Source organism: Schistocerca cancellata, chromosome 9, assembly GCF_023864275.1.
Source record: "Schistocerca cancellata isolate TAMUIC-IGC-003103 chromosome 9, iqSchCanc2.1, whole genome shotgun sequence".
NCBI classification, from domain to species: Eukaryota; Metazoa; Arthropoda; class Insecta; order Orthoptera; family Acrididae; genus Schistocerca; species Schistocerca cancellata.
This window is the reverse complement of record NC_064634.1, coordinates 406,598,895-406,621,507: the sequence shown is the minus strand read 5'-3', so window position 1 is coordinate 406,621,507 and position 22,613 is coordinate 406,598,895. Positions and strand designations below refer to the sequence as shown.

The following is a 22,613-nucleotide window of genomic DNA, read 5'->3' as shown; positions in this document are numbered from 1 at the left end:
GGCTGGGGTGTGTCGCCCATCACCCCTAGTCCTCCTATGCGTGAATAGAGAGGTTCCAATCTAGTGAAATGAGGAAGATAACCAGGTAACCGGCTTGAGCCACAGATTTGACCTTTTGCCACCAAAAATAGGCTTTTGGAGCTGGCTTCCCTCTGTGATATCTACAGAAGATTCCTCTATATTGATCTATTTAATGCAGGAAACTTTTGTTGGTTTTCCACTGGAACTGAAATTGAGAGAAAATCACGAAGTATGATATGTGACACACTTTTATTGGTATTTCATCTAGGCACATCAAAGTTCTGGTACAAAATAGGTATTGAGAGAGAGAGAAGGATCTACGTGATGACGTTGCACATGGGATCCGTTTCGTCTTCGAGGCAGTCCACCCAGGGCACCCAGGTGTTGTTCCAGCGCTTGGGGTCGGCCTCTGCGGTCTGCGTGACGTTGGCCCCCGGCTGCGGCATCAGCGGCTGCGACAGCGTCTCCAGCCGCTCCAGCAGAGTGTCCACCAGGCCCTCCGGCATGTCGGCGGGAGCGCCGTCGCCCGCCTCGCACGGGTCCTGCCTGATGTTGAAGACGCACCAGCCGCTGCTGCTCGTGATGTTGCACAGCCCGTGCGCGGGCCGCTCCGGGCAGGACACGGTCGCCTCTTCACGCAGCCGCAGGACGTCCTCCACCTCCGGGGCAGCACCGACCACGCTGGAGAGCGCCTGCCCCACTGGACTGGCCAGCACCTCCTCCGGGTCGTAGGCTGGCGTGAACAGCGGGTCCTCAGCCCCACTTGCCCCCGCGTAATAATCGTTGTTCTGCACACCTGCCACACGAACACAGCTGTTACTGCCGTTGTCGAAACTACTTACAGTATTACGTACATTATCTGATTAAAAGTATCCTGCCACATATTACCGGACATTAATATGAGGCGTGTCCACCTCTACATTTATGACGGCTTGAACTATGCTGGGGACATCTTCAATGAGGTTTCTGAACGTCTTTGTAGGAATGGCAGCCCATTCTCCCTCCAGAACGGAAACCAGAGAAGGTAATGATGTTGGATTCTGGGGTTTGGAGCGAAGTAAGTGATCTAAATCAGTCTAAAGCTGTTCCATTGGGTTCAGGTTGGGATTCCGAGTAGGCAAATGCATTTCAAGAATGTTATTGTTCACCAGCCATCGCCTCACAGATACTTCTTTACGACATTGCGCAATATCGTGCTGATACAATCAATTATCATCTCTGTTCCCTACTGTTCACAACACACAATGCTGGAAAATGTGTTCACATCCATCTGCATTTTGCGTTTTCTTAAGTGCAATAAGGGAGCCACACCCTAACCACGAAAGACACTTAATCTACATCTACATTTATACTCCGCAAGCCACCCAACGATGTGTGGCGGAGGGCACTTTAGATGGCACTGTCATTCCCTTCTTTTCCTGTTCCAGTCACGTGCCGACCGGAGTGGCCATGCGGTTCTAGGCGCTACAGTCTGGAACCGAGCGACCGCTACGGTTTACATTCGTGATCTCCACGGGAGGTATAAGTAGGGGGAAGCTATATATTCGATACCGCATCCAGAAACGCACCCTCTCGAAACCTGGACTGCAAGCTACAACGCGATGCAGAGCGCCTCTCTTGCATAGCCTGCCACTTGAATTTGCTAAACATCTCCGTAACGCTATCACTCTTACCATATAACACTGTGACGAAACGCACCGCTCTTCTTTGGATCTTCTCCATCTCCTCTGTCAACCCGACCTGGTAAGGATCCCACACTGATGAGCAATACTCAAGTGTAGGTCGAACGAGTGTTTTGTAAGTCACCTCCTTTGTTGATGGACTACAAGGACTCTCCCAGTGAATCTCAACCTGGCACCCGCCTTCCCAACAATTAATTGTATATGATCATTCCACTTCAAATCGTTGCGTACGCATACTCCCAGATATTTTACAGAAGTAACTGCTACCAGTGTTTGTCCTGCTATCATATAATAAAGGATCCTTCTTTCTATGTATTCGCAATACATTACATTTGTCTATGTTAAGGGTCAGTTGACACTCCCTGCACCAAGTGCCTATCCACTGCAGATCTTCTTGCATTTCACCTCAATTTTCTATTGCTGCAACTTCTCTGTATACTACAGCATCATCCGCGAAAAGCCGCATGGAACTTCTGACACTATCTACTAGGTCATTTATATATATTGTGAAAAGCAATGGTCCCATAACACTACTCTGTGGCACGCCAGAGGTTGCTTTAACGTCTGTAGACGTCTCTCCATTGAGAACAACATGCTGTGTTCTGTTTGCTAAAAACTCATCAATCCAGCCACACAGCTGGTCTGATATTCCGTAGGCTCTTACTTTGTTTATCAGGCGACAGTGCGGAACTGTATAGAACGCCTTCCGGAAGTCAAGGAAAATAGCATCTACCTGGGAGCCTGTATCTAATATTGTCTGGGTCTCATGAACAAATAAAGCGAGTTGGGTCTCACACGATCGCTGTTTCCGGAACCTATGTTGATTCCTACAGAGTATATTCTGGGTTTCCAGAAATGACATGATACGTGAGCAAAAAAAATGTTCTAAAATTCTTTAACAGATCGATGTCAGAGATATAGGCCTATAGTTTTGCGCATCTGCTCGACGACCCTTCTTGAAAACTGGAACTACCTGTGCTCTTTTCCAATCATTTGGAACCTTCCGATCCTGTAGAGACTTGCGGTACACGGCTGTTAGAAGGGGGGCAAGTTCTTTTGCGTACTATGCGTAGAATCGAATTGGTATCCCGTCAGGTCCAATGGAATTTCCTCTTTTGAGTGATTTCAGTTGCTTTTCTATTCCTTGGACACATCTTTCTATGTCAGCAATTTTTTCGTTCGTGCGAGGACTTAGAGAAGGAACTGCAGCGCGGTCTTCCTCTGTGAAACAGCTTTGGAAAAAGGTGTTTAGTATTTCAGGTTTACGCGTGTCATCCTCTGTTTCAATTCCATCATCCCAGAGTGTCTGGATATGCTGTTTCGATCCATTTACTGATTTAACGTAAGACCAGAACTTCCTAGGATTTTCTGTCAAGTCGGTACATAGAATTTTACTTTCTATATCATATCATCACCTTCTGTGTATTTCACTGTTGGCAGTAGACGGCATAAAACGTTCTCCAGGCATTCGCCAAATCCAAATCTTTCCACTGGATTATTACAGGTATAGCATGATCCATCTCTATGAATCACTCGTCGTCCAATATCCAGTGGTGTCGTTCCTTGCGCCACCTCAAACTTCGTTTAGCACTAGCTACGGAAATGAATTGCCCGCACAAAAGTCCCTCTCCATCAGTACATGGGGTTTACCTGATTTTGGTTTACCTGTGGTTGTTCCGTGACGTTTCCATGTCCTGATCACATTGCAAAAAGTCAACTTGGGCAGCTTTGGAAGGGTTGAAATGTCCCCATTGGATTTGTTGCTCAGGAGATGTTCAATGGCTAGTCCACGGTCAAAGTCTCTGAGCTCTCTTGACGAACCCATCGATACCACAATACTGCCCATATCTTTTTATACTGGAGGATCCGCTTGTCGTGACGTCAAATTCTCATTACAAAGGGGTGTCCGAATACATTTGACCAGATTGTGTATACAGTAAATGCAACTGGCCAACGTCATGTCGCTATTACTTCTTTTTATACTCTCGCTTCCTGCACTCTTAAAGTTTTGTCTTACATCATTACAGTTTGCATTCTATAGCTTCAGATCCATACCAACGTCAAAAAACTATTCAGTCTGTTTCGTACTTCCCTTTCTCAATGCTCTGCCAGTTAACTAACTGCTAAAGAAAGCCGGCCGGTGTGGCCGTGCGGTTCTAGGCGCTTCAGTCTGGAACCGCGTGGCCGCTACGGTCGCAGGTTCGAATCCTGCCTCGGGCTGGGATGTGTGTGATGTCCTTAGGTTAGTTAGGTTTAAGTAGTTCTAAGTTCTAGGGGACTGATGCCCACAGATGTTAAGTCCCATAGTGCTCAGAGCCATTTGAACCATTTTTTGCTAAAGAAAGTCATAGATGTTTCTCTGTCCTAGGTCAATCGTTTTTCTGGTATTAATTGGAATTCATGATTGCCTTTTCTAGAGCTAAATCCTATAGTGCCCCTTCGATTCTTCCCCAGACTTTTGTCTGTACGAGCTTTCTTATCTTTCATGGCAGAACTCTGGCAGCAAAATATCAGTATCATATAGATACCTGAAGAACTACTTGCCTGTAGAAACCTATTGCTCCTGCCGATTTACCGCTGGATTCTGTTCCCGAGACAATTCGTTATAAACTAATCTTCGATCTACGAAATAAAATATCACTAGCTCTTAACACATAGTTGTTATATCTCTAATGGACACATCAGAGTTATCTATTCTGGTCTCTATGGTCATTGGAACCACAGATCGTGCAGCATATCTACTTGTTTCCTTACTGTGCCTTTGCACCGTTAGTACTGTTGTTACATGTGGGGTGGTATTCCAGATAACGCCAGCCCGGATATGGCTGCTACTCACCTTTGACGAGCTTCCAGTCGCCGACGCGGACGGCGCCGTTCTCGGCCACCTCGTCGTAGTTGAGGAGTATCTCCGTGCGCTGGCTGGGCCCTCCAGAGACCAGCCGCGGCCACATGTTCACGCCGTCCAGGTCGTCCGGCAGGTCGGACGCATTACCTCCTGCAAAAGGCAGCTCCGTAAGCGGCAGAAATATGGGCCTGCTTTTATGCTTCATATGTGTGCATACATACATACATTAATCCTTGTTCCATAGATAATGAATACGACATTTCGTAATGATGTGGAACGTGTCACTTTAACGTAAGTTTTCTTAACACAAAATAATTAATTTTCTTTTTTCCAGTTACTACTTCATATCTAAGAATTCATCTATCAGTAGAAGGAGTTGTGATTTACAAATTCTTTTAATTTGATTTTAAATGTCGGTCTGTCAGACTTTTAATACTATTTGGCAAATGACCAAAGATTTTAGTGGCAGCATAATTCACCCCTTTCTGTGCCAAAGTGAGATTTAATCCAGAATAGTGGATTTCATCCTTTCTTCTAGGGTTATCGCTATGCACTTCGCTGTTAGTTTTGAATTCGGATGGGTTATTAATGACAAATTTGATAAGTGAATATATGTATTGTGAAGGTACTGTGAATATCCCGAGTTCCTTAAATAAATGTCTGCAAGGTGATCTTGGGTGGGCTCCAGCTATTATTCTGATTACACGTTTTTGTTCAATGAATACTTTCTCTCTTAATGACGAATTGCCCCAAAATATGATGCCATATGAAAGCAGTGGATGAAAATAGGCATAGTAGGCTAATTTACTGATACGTTTATCACCAAAATTTGCAATAACCCTAATAGCGTAAGTAGCTGAACCTAACCGTTTCAGCAGAACGTTGATGTGTTTCTTCCAATTCAATTTCTCATCAATGCACACGCCCAGATATTTTGAGCATTCTACCTTAGCAACAGGCTTCCGTTCATAGTCTACAATTATCAATGGTGTTATGCCATTTAATGTACAGAATTGTATAAACCGTGTTTTCTCAAAATTTAGTGAGTCCATTTGCAGAGAACCACTAAATAATTTTCTGAAAGACATTATTTGCAATTTCCTCAGCTGATTCTTGCTTCTTGGGTGTGATTACTATACTTGTATCATCAGCAAAAAGAACTAACTTTGCATCTTCATGAATACAGAGTGGCAAGTCGTTAATATATATTAAGAACAATAAGGGACCCAAGACTGAACCCTGTGGGACACCATTGTTGATACCTCCCCAGTTAGAGGACTCTGCTGGTTTTTGTAGACTATCTGTACTGTTAATTTCAACCTTTTGCATCTTTCCAGTTAAGTATGAATTAAACCATTTGTGCACTGTCCCACTCATACCACAATACTTAAGCTTATCTAGAAGAATTTGTGTATATCCAGAATAGCTGTACTGGATGTAGCTACAATGAAAATAAAATTTCAGGACGTTTCAATATTAATGCAGAATGAAGAGTTTGCTACGATACATTCACACTTTAACTCAAAGGACCTTTTGTTTTTGGTTACAGAAGTTGTTCTTTTAAGTAGCTGTTTGTGGTCTTCTAAGACTGGTTTTATGTAGTTCTCCATCCTGATCTCTTTTGTGTAAGCCTGTCTATCTGTACATGACTGCTACATTCAACATCCATTTGCACCGTCTTAGTGTTTTCAGGCCTTGATATCCCGCTCCACTTTCAACCCCCGCCCCGTTCCCCCACCCCTTTCTTTCACTAGCAAATCGACAGTTTCTTAAAGCTTCAGAATGTGTCCTATAAAGCGACCTCTTTTTTTAAATCAAGTTGTGCCACAAATTTCATTTCTTCACTGATTTAGTACGTATTTATTAGCATATAATCTTCAGCATTATTCTGAAGGACCACATTCCAGAAAAATCTGTACTAAGTTAAAAGAACGTCAAAGAAAGTAAATCAAGGGTAACTGAGTGAGGCTGAATTGAATCATACAGTACGTAGGGGATTAGGTTGGGAAATGGGAGACTAACACTAGCAGATTAATCTTGGCAATTGGGCAGCGAAATAACTAATGCTGGCCGAAGAAGAGAGGTATTTGTCAGTCAAGTGTAGCATCGTACCGAAGTGAAACATGGATGATACATTGTTAATGCAAGAAGAGAACAGGAGGTGTCCAAATGGGGAACTACAGAAGAATTCTCGAAATTAGATTGGGAGATCGAACAACTAATGAGCGGCGCTGAATCGAACTGGGAGAATAAGATATATATGGCACAATTTGTCTAAAAGAAGGAATCGATTGACAGGTTACCATCTGACAAGAAACGCTTGGAGTGCAGGATCGCAAAAGACCAAAGATGTTTACGGCGTTTGACACTCCACACATTGTCTACCATGAAATCACAATGTTAGTTGCCAATGACAGCAGGGGCGGGACAGCAATTATCCACTGGCGAGCACAGCACCACAGCATGAGACTACGGAACATAGTTGAACTACTTAGTCGACGAGTAACTCACAATAGTGCTATACTGCTAGTGGAGTTGATACAGAGCAGAACAATAGCAATGATAAGCAAAGCAAACATTGCATTATAGCTACAAAAACAGTTACCGTAGTTGATATTTCATCGAACAGGAACTCTAGGAATTTAGATGAGTGAGAAAGAAATGGCACAGACGAAATATTTGCGTTTCTGCTGTATGAGTCAGTGGAATGTGCGTGGTGTCGTGTACGCTCGACTGCTCGGACAATGTACATGAGGAGAACAATGACAACGATACGTGCTTAACAAGTGTAGTTTTTAAGACAGGAAGCCACAAATCCCGTCTCCAGTGAAACGTAGGAAAGGACAATTGTTGTTCAAGGAGAAGGTACTATAAATAATTACGTACATGCAAGGTCATTCTTTGCATAGTAAGATATTAGATGTCGAATAATTTCGCAGCAGTGCGCCATTGTAGTGTGTAAGTAAAACTACGGACGGTGATGAGAGGACAAGGAACACTTATTACAAAAACTGGTGTTTCAAGTATGCTCGATACAATTTACTGGATGTGTGTGATAGTGACCTTCTGCGTTACGCTCACCAAATCGCTCGCGACATGGGTTATAGTGATTTCAATGGATCCAATGGGTCCGCAGCTCGTGGTCTAGTTACATCTGGATCACGGGGTCTCGGGTTCAATTACCGGCCGGGTTGGAGATTTTCTCTGCCCGAAGACGGGGTGTCTGTTTTGTCCTCGCCATTCCATCACTATTCATGAATGTAGCTCGATTGGACTGTGTACAGATTGGGTATGAGTACGGGCGCTGATGACCACGCAGTTGAGAGCCCCACAAACCAAACAATAGCATCATCAATCTTTTTTTTTTATTCCAGTCTCTGACCACAATATGAATTCTTTAGACGATGACCGGTTTCAGTTCGTAATGGCCATCTTCAGATCTTTTTTACACCGTGTCCTAAACCGATAAGGCCGTAAGGACATGGTGTGAAAAAGATCTGAAGATGCTCATAACGGACTGAAACCGGTCATCGTCTAAAGAATTCATATTGTGATCAGAGGCTGGAATAAAAATCATTTGACAATATTGGATCACTGTTTGTATACGCGACTATGTCGCAGTTGGCGAAACATCATCATCATCAGCGGAACCAATGGATAGTTGCATAACAGTGCTACAGAACTGAAAGACGTAAGATAATGACATTTCAAACCAACCGTCAACGAACCTTACTGAAGATTGAAATTTCGACCTGGCATTGAAGGGAGCCCTTGTGAGACGTTAATAAATTGTCGGTTTGGTATGGAGGGAAGAGTGGGGTAAAAATTATAGATCGAGACCGTGATACGAATACAACAAGCATGTTAAAGTGGATGTAGGTTTTAGTGGTAGGGCTCAGAAGTAACTAGCATAGGGAACTGTATCGAACCAGACTTCGAAGTGAAGACAACAACAACAGCAACAACAAGGGTGGGACTGCGTAGTTTGACCAACGTTTCTCGTGACCGCTCTGGTGGCCAGCCCTCCTAACAACCGAACTCCGCCCCTCTTCCACACTGCTCTGGACGTACCTGTGTGGAAATACTGGCGTTACATGCAAATGGTATTGACAATGGCTCCAGATGTGACCGTACTCCTGGGTGCCCTCCTAAGTGAGCACACATAAGTCTCCCCATCACCTCCTCACGTTCATCCCCTGGACGTACCTGCTGCAGCGTACAGCGTGGGCAGCCAGTCCGATATATGCATCAGCTCGTGGTCCACCCTAGACGTGTTCTGCAGCAGGGGGCTCCATACAGCAGCCACGCCGTGCACCGCACCCTCCCACAGGCTGTTCTTTATCTGCGGGCAAAACAGCACGACACGTCACAGCATGACACGTACCGTATTACAAATTAAGTATAATGTTCTACAGCTAAGAAATTAAATGCAGCGTTTCGGGACACAGCACATAGGGAAAACAATTGTTTCACTCAAATACAGCAAATCTACAGCTCTTCAGGCAGACACAGATAGAATATCTGAAGCTACATTACTGCTCCGTAAACCGTCGCAAAGTATACGGAGGAAGCTATGAAGTGTGTACACGTGCACTATGGTTCCCCTTCCGCATTACGCTCTCGAGTGTTGTGAGAAAGAACCTCTGTTTTATATCCTTGCATGTAAGGGATTCCCTCCAGTCTCCCTATGATGAACACTACACGGTTACTATATCGTTGGAAGTAATACACTCCTGGAAATTGAAATAAGAACACCGTAAATTCATTGTCCCAGGAAGGGGAAACTTTATTGACACATTCCTGGGGTCAGATACATCACATGATCACACTGACAGAACCACAGGCACATAGACACAGGCAACAGAGCATGCACAATGTCGGCACTAGTACAGTGTATATCCACCTTTCGCAGCAATGCAGGCTGCTATTCTCCCATGGAGACGATCGTAGAGATGCTGGATGTAGTCCTGTGGAACGGCTTGCCATGCCATTTCCACCTGGCGCCTCAGTTGGACCAGCGTTCGTGCTGGACGTGCAGACCGCGTGAGACGACGCTTCATCCAGTCCCAAACATGCTCAATGGGGGACAGATCCGGAGATCTTGCTGGCCAGGGTAGTTGACTTACACCTTCTAGAGCACGTTGGGTGGCACGGGATGCATGCGGACGTGCATTGTCCTGTTGGAACAGCAAGTTCCCTTGCCGGTCTAGGAATGGTAGAACGATGGGTTCGATGACGGTTTGGATGTACCGTGCACTATTCAGTGTCCCCTCGACGATCACCAGTGGTGTACGGCCAGTGTAGGAGATCGCTCCCCACACCATGATGCCGGGTGTTGGCCCTGTGTGCCTCGGTCGTATGCAGTCCTGATTGTGGCGCTCACCTGCACGGCGCCAAACACGCATACGACCATCATTGGCACCAAGGCAGAAGCGACTCTCATCGCTGAAGACGACACGGCTCAATTCGTCCCTCCATTCACGCCTGTCGCGACACCACTGGAGGCGGGCTGCACGATGTTGGGGCGTGAGCGGAAGACGGCCTAACGGTGTGCGGGACCGTAGCGCAGCTTCATGGAGACGGTTGCGAATGGTCCTCGCCGATACCCCAGGAGCAACAGTGTCCCTAATTTGCTGGGAAGTGGCGGTGCGGTCCCCTACGGCACTGCGTAGGATCCTACGGTCTTGGCGTGCATCCGTGCGTCGCTGCGGTCCGATCCCAGGTCGACGGGCACGTGCACCTTCCGCCGACCACTGGCGACAACATCGATGTACTGTGGAAACCTCACGCCCCACGTGTTGAGCAATTCGGCGGTACGTCCACCCGGCCTCCCGCATGCCCACTATACGCCCTCGCTCAAAGTCCGTCAACTGCACATACGGTTCACGTCCACGCTGTCGCGGCATGCTACCAGTGTTAAAGACTGCGATGGAGCTCCGTATGCCACGGCAAACTGGCTGACACTGACGGCGGCGGTGCACAAATGCTGCGCAGCTAGCGCCATTCGACGGCCAACACCGCGGTTCCTGGTGTGTCCGCTGTGCCGTGCGTGTGATCATTGCTTATACAGCCCTCTCGCAGTGTCCGGAGCAAGTATGGTGGGTCTGACACACCGGTGTCAATGTGTTCTTTTTTCCATTTCCAGGAGTGTATATCGTGCCTCTCAGAAGGAGTCTTCTGGTATTTCAAAATTTGTTCTGTGCTTGCTGACCATGGCGCTGTAGGCTTCTGCGAGTATTTCTGATACTCTTGTATTGCATGTAATGGGTGTTTCAGAAAGAAGGGAAAGCAGAAAGAAGGGAAAGCAGAAAGGTGGAAGGAGTATATAGAGGGTCTATACAGGGGCGATGTTCTTGAGGACAATATTATGGAAATGGAAGAGGATGTAGATGAAGATGAAATGGGAGATATGATACTGCGTGAAGAGTTTGACAGAGCACTGAAAGACCTGAGTCGGAACAAGGCCTCCGGAGTAGACAACATTCCATTAGAACTGCTGATAGCCTTGGGAGAGCCAGTCCTGACAAAACTCTATCATCTGGTGAGCAAGATGTACGAGACAGGCGAGACTTCAAGAAGAATATAATAATTCCAATCCCAAAGAAAGAAGGTGTTGACAGATGTGAAAATTACCGAACAATCGGTTTAATAAGCCACAGCTGCAAAATACTAACACGAATTCTTTACAGACGAATGGAAAAACTAGTAGAAGCCGACCTCGGGGAAGATCAGTTTGGATTCCGTAGAAATGTTGGAACACGTGAGGCAATACTGACCTTACGACTTATCTTAGAAGAAAGATTAAGGAAAGGCAATCCTACGTTTCTAGCATTTGTAGACTTAGAGAAAGCTTTTGACAATGTTGACTGGAATACTCTCTTTCAAATTCTAAAGGTGGCATGGGTAAAATACAGGGAGCGAAAGGCTATTTATAATTTGTACAGTAACCAGATGGCAGTTATAAGAGTTGAGGGACATGAAAGGGAAACAGTGGTTGGGAAGGGAGTAAGACAGGGTTGTAGCCTCTCCCCGATGTTATTCAATCTGTATATTGAGCAAGCAGTAAAGGAAACAAAAGAAAATTTCGGAGTAGGTATTAAAATCCAGGGAGAAGAAATAAACACTTTGAGGTTCGCCGATGACATTGTAATTCTGTCAGAGACAGCAAATGACTTGAAAGAGCAGTTGAATGGAATGGACAGTGTCTTGAAAGGAGGATATAAGATGAACATCAACAAAAGCAAAATGAGGATAATGGAATGTAGTCGAATTAAGTTGGGTGATACTGAGAGAATTAGATTAGGAAATGAGACACTTAAAGTAGTAAAGGAGTTTTCCTTTTTGGGGAGCAAAATAATTGATGATGGTCGAAGTAGAGAAAATATAAAAAGTCGACGCAATGGCAAGGAAAGCGTTTCTGAAGAAGAGGAACTTGTTAACATCGAGTATAGATTTAAGTGCCAGGAAGTCATTTCTGAAAGTATTTGTATGGAGTGTAGCCATGTATGGAAGTGAAACATGGACGATAAATAGTTTGGACAAGAAGAGAATACAAGCTTTCGAAATGTGGTGCTACAGAAGAATGCTGAAGATTAGATTGGTAGATCACATAACTAATGAGGAAGTATTGAATAGGATTGGGGAGAAAAGAAGTTTGTGGCACAACTTGACCAGAAGAAGGGATCGGTTGGTAGGACATGTTCTGAGGCATCAAGGGATCACCAATTTAGTACTGGAGGGCAGCGTGGAGGGTAAAAATCGTAGAGGGAGACCAAGAGATGAATACACTAAGCAGATTCAGAAGAATGTAGGTTGCAGTAGGTACTGGGAGATGAAGAAGCTTGCAGAGGATAGAGTAGCATGGAGAGCTGCATCAAACCAGTCTCAGGACTGAAGACCACAACAACAACAACAACGGGTGTTTCAGAGTCACAGCTGATAGATCACGCCACTGGTGAGAAACTTCTGTTAGAGACAAAATGTTTGCTGACGCTTCCCCGCTACGCTAGGCACTTTTAAGGCCGGTTATGCACTTGATATGCTGCGGGGCATAGGGACCTCGCGGCCCTCGTATGCTGTGTGTGTTGCCTATCAACCAGACATCTGCTCCGTGGGACAGGCGGTAGAACGCGCATAATTGAAGTTCCTGATTCGCTGCTAAAACAATGTTCTCCGCTTAGAGAGACTCATACGTATTCTTGTTGAAAATCTATCACTTTACTGGGGTGGATAGTATGCTGCAAAAGAAAGCAAGCTCTGCTGGTTCAGTGAAACTTTGCCCTCACAGAGCCAGCTACTTGTACTAACGGACAGCTGGCGTCGGTGGGTCGTATCAGTGAACATTTTTTCTCTAACAAAACTTGATCCGAAAGACGTTTGCCGCAAAGACATTGAAACACTCTGTGACCAAATATAACATGTACTTTTAATCCACTGAATCTCTTTTCCTCATTTCCTCTGAAAGAAATTTGTGTAGAAGAACAATAGCTGAGAAATACACTGCTAAAGAATTTCGAAAAAGTATGCTTCCAGTGAATACATTACTTGGGAAGAGCCACCATCATTCTTACGGAATCGCCGAATCTTTCCTGACCACTGAAAAGACACAGGTTGACCAGGAAATTTAATACATTACTTTTGAAACAGTTCTCTAACTGTGATCAGATGTTATTCGAAACATAGCATCTTTCAAGGGGCAGGTGATGCTATACGAATGCGATTAATATGGAAAGTTCAATTGGGATCACCAGAAGGTTGCAGAAGATCCAACGAGAGTGCTTTGGACCTTCTGGAGATGCCGGCGACGGGAACGGTACAGAAATACCAACTGAGGCGCGATCGGCACGGTTCATTCAAGGTGGATTTCCCGGCTGTGTTGCCAAGTGAGGCCGCTGGACCACGTAGAGGACCCTGATGTCCTCACGTCGGCTCAGGCAAACAGGTACGTTCCGCCTGTGGAGAGACTTTCCTGAGAGTTGGACAGGACAGCAACCTGCGAGCCGACCTGCCCACCTCAGATTGCATTCTGTTGGTGCGAGGGACACTGAGTGATTTGGTGCCGGAATTCGACGTGTTGGCGAAGCAGTCATAGAACATCTTATCGTATTCCTCTCATGGCAGTTACTTGCTCATAGGGTCATTTGGTGTTTGGAGTAATATTATTGAGTAAGTCATTTCCGTACTCAGCACAGTCACCAGTTACTGTGGAGAGTAGCGTTTCATTCTGTTGGATGAATTTTGTTCGTGTCTTTGCCGATATTTTTTCGTAATATCTCTAATCCAACGGCTGCTAAAGCTGGCCTTTTATAAAAGGTTATATTGTGATCAAAAACATTATTAATAGAGTCACTAGTTACTGAGGCAAATCTTTAAGACAGTGAACTAAGCCACTATTTTCCACAATATAATTTTTTCTGAATGATTTCTTGAAGCCTTTAGTTGCCAATTTCTTTATTTCTTGTACGATTGTATCGGCCTTACGCCATTTTCAAGTGTTTTATGGATGAATTTTTGGTAAGCTTTGCAACAACTGGTCGAAAGTAACGTGCTACTAAAATAGCGTGAACACCTCGAACTAATTTATGAGCATAACATGATGTCATAGGAGCAAAGACGTATATGACATAATCTGTTACCAAAAACTCATCCATAAAATACTTGAAAACTTGTACAATCGTACGGGAAATAAAGAAAATGGAAGCTGAAGGCTTCAAGAAATCATTCAAAAAATTCATCGCAGCTGAGGACACTATCGCATTGAAAATTATAAAAAATATATAAGATTACGATTTTCGAATAATTACAGTTTCATAGAGTTCACCATTTTGAATGGAATTGTAAATTTGAGTCTCATATTCTGATTTTCTTACTGACTGAACTAAGTTCGAGCAAATATGTCTATTTGATACGAATACTGTAATTACGTTTCGTAATTTTTGCTGTTTAATAAATCAGTTGTGAAATATTGCAGTTCTCCCATTCCTCTTCTACCCTGTCCCACCAACATAGACAGGGTTGCATATTTCCAGAGGAACCACCAACAGGAGGAAGAGACCATGACATCTTTCTATACCCTCTGTAAGACTTTTGTGGTCTTTCCAAAACCAAGAGTGCAACCACTACGTAGCAATTAGGACACTTGACGCTACAGAGTAGTAAAAATGTAAGTGTATGATATCTTTGATTTTGAAATCCCACTGGTTCGGCTCAGCCTCCTCTACACTCATTCATTGGCACCTCTCCTTACGTATATGCGAGAGGTGTTTCACACGTGTCTATATAGAGATTAAACTAAGAATCTTAACACCTTCCGAACAGGCCATGGAGGCCCAACAGTACCGACCGGCCGCCGTGTCATCCTCAGACTACAGGCGTCACTGGATGCGGATATGGAGGGGCATGTGGCCAGCACACTGCTCTCCCGGCCGTTTTTCCAGTTTACGAGACTGCAGCCGCTACTTCTCAATCAAGTAGCTCCTCAGTTTGCCTCACAAGGGCTGAGTGCACCCCGTTTGCCAACAGCGCTCGGAAGGCCGGATGGTCACCCATATAAGCCCGATAGTGCTTAACTTCGGTGACCTGACGGGAACCGGAGTTACCACTGCGGCAAGACCGTTGGCTCTATATAGAGCCTGGCTTATATAGCTAGTGTTATGTTTATGTTGTACTATCGTGAAAAGAAGAGACAGAGGGTGAAACCTCGTGCTGGAAAATAGCCTTTTTCTCTCGAATAGCACCAAATAGATCAGTGAAAATGGCATCCACCGCCAAGATTCGAACCAACCTGCCTCAGAGTCAACTCCAGGACAAAAGCGTGTGTTACCGATATTGGGTACGGAGGATGTCTATGAAGGGGATTAAATTTCATTAAGAAAATGTGTCCAAAATAACGCAACACAATACCGACTTCAGACTACGTGAGAGTGTAGGAGAATTCAACTCACGCCTCTGAACGGGAAGTTGGAGCCCCAGTTGACGTCGCTCCCCGCCCCGTTGTCGGCGACGAACACTATGATGGAGTTGTTGAGCATGTCGCGCTCGTGGAGGGCTGTCACCACACGCCCCACCGACTCGTCCATCTTCGCCATCACCGCTGTCAACACAAGAACACTCCCACTTATTATACCATAAGTTACAGACCGTGGTGTATAACAATACCATAAGCTATGAACAAGACGCTGAAGTGCCACTTGGGACACTAAATGTTCCATCCCGGTATCACCTCACTGTTGGTGGAGGTGTTCATTGGAGGACGGAAAGCAGTTACAGAGCTCACCTGCGAGAATGCGGCGGTCGGGGTGCGAGATGTAGGAGAAGCTGTTGATGAGGTCCTGCGGGGCGTTGATGAGCTGCGAGTGGTCCCCGGGGTGGCAGGCGAGGTGCGCAAAGTAGAGGAACAGCGGCCGCTCCGTGTCGTGCTCCCGGATCAGCCGCTCCGCCTCCTCGGTGAACACGTCCGTCGCGTACTTGCCGTTGTACTGCCACGCCGTCGTCAGGTTCTCGCGCAGGTCGTACCCGTGGGCACCCTGCCGGGGAAAACGCAACACTCAGCTACCAATGGGAGAGAAGCTCGTGTTGTTCTCCAAGTCTTATACACTGCGTGTCATGGACAGTTGGTAGTCAGGAAACAATCTACTGAAAGGGTATTATTCAGCCACAAGTGCGATGTGGTTTTACTCAGAGAAGCTCACTCTCCACAATAACAAGAAATTGTTATAATTCTTGTAACAATCCTATCAAAAATGAATTAATGATCGAGAAAAAGATCACCTCCGGTCAAGAAGCCATTACCGAAGGATAATCGTCTACGTCGTGGTAATATGAAACACGTCAGTGTAACGCTCATAATGTCTTATAATGTAAAGGAGCGCTATGAAATTACGAGTTCGGAAACTAAAATCACCAAATTCATTACACACCTGGCTGATGTACCAAAAATACGCAGAACGTTTTGCATCTTATGGGCGGGCAATAACATCACAGGTGTTTGTCCATTCAGGATATCTAAAAGAGGCCATTCCGGGACAATGACTGGGACGTGGAACTTATTCTATGACCCATGTGGAGACCAACGTGCCACGTATGTACCTGACATTTGTCAGATGCACTCTTCAGTGCGGAGTACAGACTGACATCAAGAAGTATCTCGTTATCGCAGCAGAAGAAACGTCTGAGCCTGAAACTTCCTGGCAGATTAAAACTGTGTGCCGGACCGAGACTCGAACTTGGGACCTTTGTCTTTCGCGGGCAAGTGCTCCACCAACTGAGCTACCCAAGCACGACTCACGCCCCGCCCTCACAGCTTTAATTCCGCCAGTACCTCGTTTCCTACCTTCCAAACTTTACAGAAGCTCTCCTGCGAACCTGCAGAACTAGCACTCCTGAAAGAAAGGATATTGCGGAGACGTGGCTTAGCCACAGTCTAGGGAATGTTTCTAGAATGAAATTTTCACTCTACAGCGGAGTGTGCGCTGAAATGAAACTTCCTGGCAGATTAAAACTGTGTGCCGGCGGACCGGCATACAATTTTAATCTGCCAGGAAGTTTCATACCAGAGCACACTCCGTTGTAGAGTGAAAATTTCATTCTAGATACGTCTGAGCCTGTAGTGAAGCTGTGGTAGTTCATACATCGTCTCTACAGAAAGCTCAGAGACTGATTTTATTCCTGGCGTATACACCGCTTCAGCTCAATAACTACGGCGCTAGCTTGAACCAAACACTGTAAACAACAGACGTGTATTCGGCAAGTCAGTTGTGAGCCGACAGAGTGAAGCCGTGGACGTGCTGCTGTAGTGCGCAACGTTGTTGTGACTCAAATCGCAACATCTGTAAGTCCAGCGTTCAAGACATTCTGTACAATACTTTTAAGAAGAGGAAAGTGTGTGCAGAGGTTGTCCAGCACACCTTCACTTGTGGATGCCCGCCACAACTTGACTGAAATGCAAAACAAGAAATATTCTTTTATGAAAAAAAGAAATTATCACGAATAACGATTATCAATACTAACCTATCACAAAACAACAAAGTGTCCAAATTTGCATGAAGGGGCAACGATTTGACGGCATAACCAACACTCAGACCAATGTGACGCGTGAGTTGAACAACATCTCAAAGAAGGGCTTTTATATTTCACATGATTCTATGAAGGCTCTGTGCGTTGCACTCAAGTGGTGGAAGGCTATGTAAAACACCACCAGCTTAACTTTTCTCTTTTTTTTTTGTAATTCAATGTCGAAACTTTTTCGATTACGGGATGTGCGCGCTTGGGCCCCTGACGCAGTAGTATAAGAGACTTAAGACTTCCCAGAATGAGATTTTCAATCTGCAGTGGAGTGTGCGCTGATATGAAACTTTCTGGCAGATTAAAACTGTGTGCCCGACCGAGACTCGAACTCGGGACCTTTGCCTTTCGCGGGCAAGTGCTCTACCATCTGAGCTACCGAAGCACGACTCACGCCCCATCCCCACAGCTTTACTTCTGCCAGTATCTTAAGACTTTGTGAGGTGACTTGTAGTGCAGAAAATAAGCCGACTGGTTACCCGGTCTGCAAATATGTAGTCGTAGTAGCCGACGCCGGCGTTCCAGTAGCCGAGGTGGGAGTCGAACCCGCGGTAGGTGGGCGTGTAGACCTTGGAGTAGTGGCCCAGGTGCCACTTGCCGATGGCTCTGGTGACGTAGCCCAGGTCCTTGAGGTACTGCGGCAGGATCTTGCCCTCGGGCAGCGCGTGCACCTCGTCCCCCAGGATCACGTGGCCCTGCATGCCTGCAACAACACGGGGTGTCTATTGTCACAGCGCACAAATGTAGATGGAAAACCTGTGGAGCAATTCATCTCCTGGTAACGCAACAGCATTCGCTCTCTGCAGTTAGCTGCGGAAACAAAAGGGGCTTCAACACACAAATATCTGCATCAATTACTGACGAAGTCGTAGGAAGGAAGTAGGTTACAGTTCTACTTCCAATTGAAGAAGAGGTATCAGAAACTGAGAACCAGAATGAAAACTTACACAGAGGTAATATCAAAGGGATTACGTATAAAGCAAGTTTGAGAGACACTACAGGAGTTTCCTGTGTATAATCTTCTCACATGGCAGAATAACGAGAAAGTGCTGTTGCACGGACCGTCGCTGATGGCAGACTCACCCAGCCGGACGGGGTACTTCCCGGTCATGATGGCCGACCGGGACGGCGTGCAGACTGGCTGCACGTAGTGGCCGTTGAGGATCACCCCGTGGTACGCCAGGGCGTCGATGTTGGGCGTGGGCACCTGGTCCGAGCCGTGGAAGCTCACGTCGTTCCAGCCCTGCAACACGTTTTGATACGTCACACGCATTCTACGGCTTGTGATCACACGTCTGTAATGAGACTGCCGTATTTTCTTATTAATCATTTGGGTCTATTTTACACACGTATTACGATCGATTAATGAATTAAAGTTACAGCAGTGCTGAGGGAAGCGTAATGAAATATAAAATTGTCATCGATTATATCTGTTTATCACTGTTCGGAGTGACGTGTTTGAATAAGCTAAGGAGATATGTTTCCTCCCTGTTTGGCTATTACATCGCGTATCCAACAAAGCTAGTCTTCAGTTTCATAAGACGTTTCAAACATTTCGTATTTCACAGTTCCCGTACTGAAAATCCAGACACTAGGATACATGAAATTTTTAAAGCCTTACGTAGTACCACGCTTCAAATGGGATCACCTTATTCTTTTCCCATTCCTTTTATTGTTCACGTTTAATTTATAACATAATTTTCTCCAAACATTTAGCCTTAATCGTAGTTTTAAAATTTGACGCAATGTACAGGGGTTGGAACTTTAATAGTGGCAACTATTTATTTACAGCTTGTACAAAACAGATACGTGTTTCAAAGTTTTACTGACCTTCAAAGTAGTCACCATTGTATAGAACCCGTTGCCAGTGATGTGGAAGTCGTAGGATACTCTTAGCAGTGCCAGTTGTGTTGACAGTTCGAGCGACGCGGTCTATTGCCCGACCAATTTGTAGCAGTTCTGAAGCGAATGCTGTGAAGTGTTTCCTTCAGTTAAGAAATCGAGTTGAACTCACGAGGGCTTAAGTCAGGGAAGTGCAGTAGGTGGTATAGCGCTTATCAGCCCCATCAGTCAAACAAATCAGTAACAGCTTGCACCGTACGTGCTTGATCATTGTCCTGCAAAATGATGGTCAAGTACTGCAGAAAGTATCATCACTTTTGTCTCTATGCTGTTCATTTTTGGAACAAAACCTACGACCAGCTTAGAGACAGACGCGATGACACTTTCTGCAGGACGTGACCATCATTTTGCAGGATAATGCTCAAGCACGTACGGTGCAAGCTGTTACTGATTTGTTTGACTAATGGGGCTGATAAGTGCTATACCACCTACTGCACTTCCCTGACTTAAGCCCTTGTGAGTTCAACTCGATTTCTAAACTGAAGGTAACACTTCATGGCATTCGCTTCAGAACTGCTACAAATTCGTCGGGCAATAGACCGCGCCGCTAAAGCTGTCAACACAACTTGCGTTGCTAAGAGTATCCTACGACTTCCACGTCGCTGGCAATGCGGGTGACTGCTTTGAAGGCAAGTAAAACTTTGAAACACGTATCTATTTTGTACGAGCTTTAAATAAATAGTTGCCACTATTAAAGTTCCTACCCTCGTATTTACATTGTGGATACATTCTCATGAAAGATTACCTTCCTGCTCTTTTTCCTTTGGAGAATCCACTTTTTCCCAATAATCTTCAAAAAGAACAATATTATTTTCCAATCTTAAGAGCGTAATGGTCCCATTCCGGTTTTCACTGCTGTTCCGATGCTGTCCTCCGTAACGCTGGGTTTGTTGTGTACTCAAACCACAGAGTAGAGTGCTATTTTTCCTATCTTCTTCACAATATTTCTTTTTCTCATTTTCTTTCTTCATTACTGAAGACCTTTTCACTTAGTTTCCGTCCCGCAATTTATTCTTCTCGTTCCTTAGACATATGGAGTTGTTTCGTGGGATCAGACGTGAAACTGTGCCTAGCACATGGACTGCAGAGGAGATATGACTCACTAGCAGATGTCAGTCATTTTATTCTGATCCTCTGAGACAGCACAGGATTTTGCATTTAAGGAATGTAGGCCGATGGACAAATCATAGTTTCATGATGTTGCGTGTCCAGATTGAAGAAAAAGGAATGCTTAGATAGACCAGCATCAATGAGGAAAGAAGTGACTAGCCTTAGAAAATTGAAAGGATCCTATCTGCTATGGGTTTACCTCTTACTGAACACGCTCAAAAATGACTTGCACTTTTGTTTTTGGAGGGGGGGGGGGGGGGGGCGCCAACCTTGAGCAAACACAACATTGTTTTTCTTTCCTTCTCTCAGACGCGTTTCGCTGGAATTTCAGTGTCGTCCGTGAGTTTCTATTTTCTTTCTATAAGCAGGAAAAATGTTCTTCAGTATGAGTACACATATAAATTTGAGTCTTTAAGCGGGTATTTACACATCTGAAGAACAAACAAATTTCTGTAGATGTACAGGAATACCTTGTTAACACATGCTGTGGTTTTCTGGTTTTTACGTTTTGGGTTATACTTGCTTTCCTTTCAACAGTTTGGTATCTGCAACCATATAGAACTTAATGTAGAATAGCCACTTACTTCGAAATTTTACAGTTAGAGATGTTGTGGTTGTTGGTGGTTCAACCATAACATCTCTTTATTATTCAATCGATTTATCACAGTTGGCAGTAATATGCCTCAAACCTAGAGAAGAGACGAATAATTTGTGGTATTGAAACTAAGTTAAAGCTTTCACTTTCTATTCCATTGTCAGTACAACCTTTCGAACTGTGCTTGGCATTAAGTGTGATCGTAAACTTTACAACTCAGACCGCTTTGGACCTACCAGGTTCCCAGATTGGCAGAAGGTAAAGTCATGGCATTGTGATTATGATGAGTCGAGTTCATTGTACTCCATGTCACACAGTATAAGGTTGCCTTACATGTGATGAACTTGCACCATCTAATACAGCCACAAGCAACTGCGATAGAGATTTTCAATATCCAAAGAGGTCAGGCGACTCACCATGTCGTCGGCGACGATGAAGACGATATTGGGCGGCTTGGCCCCTGCCTGCCCCACCGCGGCCACCAGCCACACACTCGCCACCACCAGCAGCAGTCGCATACTCCCCAGATGTCTCTGCCAACAGTCAGACACAAAACAGGTGTCAGAGCTATTCGTTGTTATACTGGAAACGTACACATGGCTGTCACAACAATGACACTCATGTGTAGTTCCCTCAGGGCCCCACTCTGTTACAATGCACCACCTTACAACATCCAGCGGGTAAGGTAATTGGAAACATGTTTCCTGTAACTCCAGAGTACGTAGTTGTTACTGTTAGCTCTCAATCAGACGTTCAGTGATCTTCATATTACATAATTACACTCACGATGACCTCTCCATTGGCAAACATCGCACATTAGTCCTCCATTTGGATCTCCGGGAGGGTACAACCAAGTGGGAAGTGACCATGAGAAAAAGATGGAATAACTAACGAAGGAGTAACATTGTACGTGTCACAGGATGAGATGTTAGAAGTTTAAACGTAATAGGATAAGGGAAATGTAAAGGCTCAATCTGGATATAGTGGGAGCTAGTAAAGTGAAATGGAGAGAAGGCAAGGATTTTTGGTCAGACGTATATAGGGTAATATCAATACGAATAGCAAAGCGGGGCATAGAGTAAGCTACTGTGAACAGTTCAGTGATAGTGTTATTCTTATCAGATTAGACAGCAAACCAATGCCGACTACGATAATTCAGGTATAAACGTCGAAGTCGATAGACAAAGTGTATGAAGATATTGATCAGGTAATTCAGTATGTACGGAGATGAAAATCTAATAATCATCGAGGATTGGAGGGTGGTTGTAGGGAAAGAACAGAAGAAAGGTTTATGGAAGAATATGAGTTGACAGCAGGAATGACAGTGGAGAAGACTAATTTTAGGTGGTAATAGCGAATACTCTGTTTAGGAATCACAAGAGGAGGAGCTATACTA

General features: G+C 44.9%; 1 protein-coding gene across 1 annotated transcript; it reads right to left on the bottom strand.

The window, feature by feature from the left end:
- Positions 1-272: 272 nt before the first annotated feature.
- Positions 273-21,738, bottom strand: LOC126100875 (arylsulfatase B-like). Its single transcript, XM_049911540.1, has 8 exons — positions 21,634-21,738; positions 18,694-18,853; positions 18,090-18,313; positions 15,824-16,073; positions 15,492-15,640; positions 8,755-8,890; positions 4,540-4,698; positions 273-817 (listed from the first exon to the last, which is right to left on the bottom strand). Exons 1-8 carry the CDS (start codon positions 21,733-21,735, stop codon positions 339-341), a joined length of 1,659 nt encoding a protein of 552 aa, XP_049767497.1. The 5' UTR covers positions 21,736-21,738; the 3' UTR covers positions 273-338.
- Positions 21,739-22,613: the final 875 nt, after the last annotated feature.

Coding starts and splice junctions, on each gene's coding strand:
- LOC126100875 (XM_049911540.1), bottom strand. CDS start 21,735: ATGCGACTGCTGCTGGTGGTGGCGAGTGTGTGGCTGGTGGCCGCGGTG. Junction 16,074..18,089: donor ACTACATATTTGCAGACCGG/GTAACCAGTCGG, acceptor TTTCCCCGGCAG/GGTGCCCACGGGTACGACCT. Junction 8,891..15,491: donor CCAACTTCCCGTTCAGAGGC/GTGAGTTGAATT, acceptor TTTTGCCCGCAG/ATAAAGAACAGCCTGTGGGA.